The 6,555-nt window shown below is 41.3% G+C and overlaps 1 protein-coding gene across 1 annotated transcript in view; it reads left to right on the forward strand.

Annotated features, from left to right (window-relative positions):
- The window catches only part of ablim2 (actin binding LIM protein family, member 2), a 133,704-nt gene extending 127,570 nt beyond the window's left edge, over window positions 1-6,134 (forward strand). Inside the window, exon 21 of the mRNA XM_055938958.1 lies at window positions 1,686-6,134. Coding sequence (XP_055794933.1) covers window positions 1,686-1,799 — 114 coding nt within the window. The 3' untranslated portion in view covers window positions 1,800-6,134. The remainder of the gene's footprint in view (window positions 1-1,685) is intronic.
- The last annotated feature ends 421 nt before the right edge of the window (window positions 6,135-6,555 follow it).

Here is a 6,555-nt window from a genome sequence, read left to right on the forward strand (position 1 = left end):
CTGTAATATGATTACAATATTTTTGTTGGTAATGTAGCTGACCAATTACTCCCCAATCGTGTGTGTGTGTGTGTGTGTGTGTGTGTGTGTGTGTGTGTGTTAGTCTGAGTTTGTAGGGGAGGAGATCCTCTTGCTAGAGGGGTTGAGTGAGTGGACCGCACTCAAGAGTGTATTTCACAAGAGATGGACTCTTAAACAGGCTGGTGTCAATAGAGAGTAGATGAGACACTGTCTGCGGTTGATACTGTAGCTACTGACACATATGTCAATTACGACTGTGTGTGCTGATAAAAGTGAACTCTGTATATTTGATAGTATCTCTCTCTCTCTGTGTCATACACTACCTTATCAAAAGTATGTGGACACCTGCTCATCGAACATCTCATTCCAAAATCATGGGAATTAAATCGAGTTGGTCCCCCCTTTGCTGCTATAACAGCCTCCACTCTTCTGGGAAGGTTTCCACTAGATGTTGGAACATTGCTGCGGGGACTTTGTTCCATTCAGCCACAACAGCATTAATGAGGTCGGGCACTCTTTACAGGCCAATTAAATTCTTCCACACTGATCTCAACAAACCATTTCTGTATGGACCTCGCTTTGTGCGCGGGGGCATTGTCATGCTGAAACAGGAAAGGGCCTTCCCCAAACTGTTGCCACAAAGTTGGAAGCACAGAATTGGCTAGAATGTCGTATGCTGTAGCATTAAGATTTCCCTTCACCGGAATTAAAGAGCCTGAACCATGAAAAACAGCCCCAGAACATTATTCATCCTCCACCACACTTTACAGTAGGCACTATGCATTCAGGCAGGTAATGTTCTCCTGGCATCCGCCAAACCCAGATATGTCTGTCGGACTGCCAGATGGTGAAGTGTGATTCATCACTCCAGAGAACGCGTTTCCACTGCTCCAGAGTCCAATGGCGGCGAGCTTTACACCACTCCAGCCGACGCTTGGCATTGCGCATGGAGTTAATGTGCTGACGTTGCTTCCAGAGGCAGTGTGGAACTCGGTAGTGAGTGTTGTAGCCGAGGACAGATGATTTTTACGCACTATGCGCTTCAGCACTCGGCGGTCCCATTCTGTGAGCTTATGTGGCCTAACACTTCACAGCTGAGCCTTTGCTCCGAGACGTTTCCACTTCACAATAACAGCACTTACAGTTGACCGGGGGCAGCTCTAGCAGGGTAGAAATTTGACGAACTGACTTGTTGGAAAGGTGTCATCGTATTACGGTGCTGCGTTGAAAGTCCCTGAGCTCTTCAGTACGGGCCATTCTACTGCCAATGTTTGTCTATGGAGATTGCATGGCTGTGTGGTCGATGTTATACACCTGTCAGCAACGGGTGTGGCTGAAATAGCAGAATCCACTAATTTGAAGGGGTGTCCACATACTTTTGTATATATAGTGTATCTACAGATCTAGGATTGTAATTTTATGGGGTGTCCACATAGTTTTGGCCATGTAGTGTATCTACAGATGTAAGATCGTAATTTGAAGGGGTGTCCACACAGTGTGTATTGCATGTAGTGTATCTACAGATGTAGCATCGTAATTTGAAGGGGTGTCCACATAGTTGTTGACCATGTAGTGTCTTTCCACTCTGCTGCTTTCACAGATTCTCTCTGTCTTGTCATTCGAAAGAATATAAACAAATCTTGTTGTATGTGTGTTTCTTCCAGAGACACCTCTCCCCAGAGGACTTCCAGCATGTGTTTGGGATGACCCTGAATCAGTTTGACCGCATGGCCCTGTGGAAGAAGAACGACATGAAAAAGAAGGCACGCCTTTTCTAAAGCCGAGCAGGAGAACGGGAGAAAAATAATGATAACATCTCCGGTCTACAACGTCTGTCCTGTCTGGAAGAAAGGAGGACAGAAGAAGAAGAAAAACATCGGAAATAATCTACATATGCACCGTTACAACTGAGAAACATCTCATCTCAGCCAGAATGAGGAGTGGTGGGGGTACTCAATGGAAATGGTTTCACAATGTCGCTGTAACCGACATCCAACGTTGAGGCGATGTTCGTCACCTATAGCTTTTGTATGCGAGTGGTCTGAATGTTACTGTGATCACCTTTAAGGGAGATGCATTTACATGGTCCGTGACACCACTCCTCCTCCAAGCCTCTTCTTCTCTAATCCCTCTATGTGAGTTCTACATCCCGCTCTCCCTTAGCAGCTTTTCTAGAATTCATGTGCAGGCTTTTTTCTCTTTGTTTCTGTGTTTCTCACTGGTTTCATGTGTGTTCCTTTTACTGTGTTTGTCTCCACTTGGAACGGTTTAGTTCTTCCCTCTTTTATCGTTCCTTTCACTGTTTTTCTAAGGTCTCACTCTCTTGCTTCATCTTTCCTTATCTACCGTGTCTTGTTTAACGTCTCTCTCTCTTTCTCTCTCTTTTTCTCTCTCTCTCTCTCTCCTCTCTCTCTCTGCTCTCTCATCCCACCTCTCCTTACCTCTCATCTTACAATTTTTCACTCCATCTCCTTTTCTTTCCTTCATTTTCATTCCTTAACCTCCCTTTCCCCACTGTAGCCTGTTCTAGCCTCTAACCCACCACAGATTATAGTCTCATATCTGAACAACAGATGTATCATTTTACAGCAGTGGAGGGCATGGCTACTCATAACACTGCTGCATGACAAGGCCAAAGACAGGGATAGGAAACTACTACAGTTTGACGTCAGAAAACGTCAAAGCACCTTACTATATTTATGTTTGGTTTCTCTTCATAAAAATGGAGAGAAATCTTAAGTAAAGATAAGAAAATATGTTTTAAGTTGGTCGTTTATTTGATAGCTGTGATTTGTTACAACAAGCCACTTGTAAATCAGTGAAGATAGGAGAGTTGAGGTTGGATCAGGGACAGCAGCAAGAATCATGGGTACCGGCTCTAGCATTGGCACCACTGACACCCATAGCAGATGTGTAGAGCATCAGGTTCTTTCAAGTCCTGTTGTCAAACACCGCATTGCCAGACACTTTTATGTACATGCCCTCCCATCAAAAAAACAACATTATTTTTGTAAGCTATTTTTGACTTGTGGAATCATTGTCAGACGTTTTTTATGAATGCTTTCAGATCATTTTCAAATGAGTTAAGACACTTATTATGCCACGCTTATCTGTTCGTTGTTACCACACTATCTAACACAGACCTGCAGCAGCACTGAAGCATAACGAGTTAAGTATTGCTTCATTAATTAATAATGAGCTCTATCTATACCTCCTTCTGTGATAGACAATTAACCCTTTATATGTTTCGTCTTTATAACCCATTTGGCATCAACTGTCACACACAGTATGTAGTGGAAATACATACATTGGCTTGGCTTCGTCTCCGGAAGCTCAACCAATCATTCAACTGTAAGCAGTATGTGACACATACTGTATATATTTGTCTCGGAGTGTGTTATGCAAGCCAAGGTATATGTTGCCCTTAGCACATGCATATGAGAGATTGAGGTCATCTACAATGGAAATGCATGAAAGTGTGTGTTTTCTCGATGTTGTTGATCATTTTGTTCTTTCATTTTGGTTCATTCTTTTACACACACAACACAACGTTTGTCCGATGAAAAGCCCAATTCAGCTGCTTTAATGTTCAAAATGTATTTATAGACATTTCAAGGGAGGATGTGGATGGTATCTTTAAATCTAATGGGGAGGTATAGTGGCAAAAATACAGTCAATCTGAATTCATATCAAATGTAATTTAGCTCCTTCTGTAAGTAAGACTAAATATAAGCTCATGTCTTCTGTCTGATTACTAATGTCAATCTGCAATTAAAGTGCTTTATCGAAACAAAAGAAAACACAGCAAATTGAAGTGCTTGAGTGTGCCTCGTTGAATGTGAACGGCGATAAAGTTGCAAAATGCATTGTCTAAAATCTAGTGTCTGCTTTATCGAACTATGATTTATAAAGTTGAGTTTGGAAGAGTGATTTGTGTATGAATGCGTGTGTAGTTAAGTTGTACAGTTAGTTTAAATAAAATAATAAATAAAAAATAAAAAAATGTATGCACGTATGACCGTAAATCGATTGGATAAAAGTGTCAGCTAGATGGCATATTACAATGAATACAGTTCAAACCAGACTCTGATTGGTTAAGTTAAGACCCTCTGGCAAAGTGGCTCACCGATACAACATTATTGTAACATTGAAAGAATGTTGATGTAACGTTATCAATGGTGAGGAGGGTTTTCACACCATGGAGGGCTGTAGGGAAAGACTGTGTTTGTTGTCTTATTTGAACAGCTGTGGAAACCATAGTGTTCCCCGGAAGGCAGAAACTAAGGACCACATATCCAGCCAGGTCTGAGCTCCGAACCCTTAGATACAGATCTAGGATCGGATTTAATTCTCCAGATCCTAACCTTAACCATTAGGGGGAAATGCAAAACTGCCCGTAGATCAGTCAGTGGCTAGGGGCAAGTTCATTCTGTCTTGCTCGTGGGTCAGGCCAGATCAACAGAGCTCAGATAGACCAGATAGTTCAAGCTAGGCCAGATTGCACAACCAGAGCCCCTTTCATCATCTCTGTAGACAAACAGGCCTTCCACACAGCGTAAACAGCAGCGAGTCTCCCTCACATCTAGGTCAATATAGTGTTGGATTCACAACTTTATAGTACAGGACATCAGAGCAAGCTGCCCATAGATGCAATCTGATTTATTGTTGTTCTGCCTTTAATATAGAGACATAATAAGACTTAACATCTTGTCAATGAGTGACTACCCATGTTTTTGCTTGTTTGATTGTAATAAAAGGTATTTATGAATACCGTTCTGTGTACAGGTGTACCCATTGCGCCACAACAGTCACAGGAAAGTGCCGTAGGCTACTTTTTGTTGTTGTTGAATGTCCCTTTATAATATTGCATTGACCCAAATGTTATGGAATGATTAGTCTTTATCAAATAGGATTTGATTCCTTCTTTTAACTTAACGGCTCGGCTTAACGCAAAGCCTCCTCTCTCCAAGCGCACAATTAGAATGAGGCTGGCGTTGCTGTTTTGCAATATGAATAATATGTTCAAATGAATTTGGTTCTGTCATCTTTTGTTTTGCATTGTCTGTGTAAACCTTTAAGATCCTACTAAATAAGTATTCTAATTCCTAATTATATGGTGTGGACATACAAAGAACTGTGTAACCAACGGATACCCTATGCTGTGATTTTATGTGTACTAAACAAAAATATAAATGCAACATGCAACGATTTCTAAGATTTTACTGAGTTACAGTTCATATAATGAAATCAGTCAATTGAAATAAATTCATTAGGCCCTAATCTATTAATTTCACATGACTGGGCAATGGTGCAGCCATGGGTGGGCCTGGGAGGGCATAGGCCCACCCTCTTGGGAGACAGGCCCACCCACTGGGGTGCCAGGCCCAGCCAATCAGAATTCGTTTTTCCCCCACAAAATGGCTTTATTAACAACGGAAATACTCCTCAGCACCCCGTCAGACGATCACGCAGATAAAGAAGCTGGATGTGGAGGTCCTGGGGTGGTGTGGTTACATGTGGGCTGCGGTTTTGAGGCCGGTTGGACGTACTGCCAAATTCTCTAAAAGGACGTTGGATGCGGCTAATGGTAGAGAAATGAACATTCAACAACTCTGGAAATTGCTGCCAATTGCACGCTCCCTCAAAACTGTGTTGTGACATCTGTGTTGTGTGACAAAACTGCACATTTTAGAGTGGACTTTTATTGTCCCCAGCACAAGGTGCACCTGTGTAATGATCATGCTGTTTTATCAGCTTCTTGATTTTCCACACGTGTCAGGTGGATGGATGATCTTGGCAAAGGAGAAATGCGCACTAACAAGGATGTAAACAAATTTGTGCTCAAATTTAGAGAGGGAAAAACATTTCTGCAATCTTTTATTTCAGCTCATGAAACATGGGACCAACACTTTACATGTTGCGTTTACATTTTTGTTCAGTGTAGTTGTGGCTCAGTGGAGGACGATAAGAGGATGAAGAAATGGGTTGAAATTATTATTACGCTGTATCTAAGCCTTTTGTTTAGCTTTTGTTTCATTTTTTTCTTATTTTGCTTCACTGGTTTGCAAGAAATACTGATGTCCATCTTTAAATAAATGTTTCATTCAGTACCATTTCTTTTGACATGTTCTGTGTTTTTATGGTAACTTATACAGTGCAATCAGTCAAAAACGCGATTTTCCTGTTCTTTATGTATATTTTCATACTATGAGCTTGGAATAATACTGTAAAATTGTGAAAATAACGATCATGTCGTTTTAGTGTCGTTTTATGAAAAGTCCATCTGAAATGTCTGCCTGTTTTGGTGGGATGGAATTTTGGCCTCCCTGGTGATGTCATCAAGCGATTAAATTAGTTAATAGACCAATAAGAAAGAGAGTTCCAAACTTCTCTGCCAATAATGGCTAGTTATCAGTGTTCCCCTACCTACTCAGACCACTCCCAGACAGTCCTAGCTAAATTATTGCTTGAGAAATTACTCTTTGCTAAGAAGCTTTTTTTTAGCAATTATTATGGAAAACAATCACATTAAGG

Source organism: Salvelinus fontinalis, chromosome 11, assembly GCF_029448725.1.
Source record: "Salvelinus fontinalis isolate EN_2023a chromosome 11, ASM2944872v1, whole genome shotgun sequence".
NCBI classification, from domain to species: domain Eukaryota; kingdom Metazoa; phylum Chordata; class Actinopteri; order Salmoniformes; family Salmonidae; genus Salvelinus; species Salvelinus fontinalis.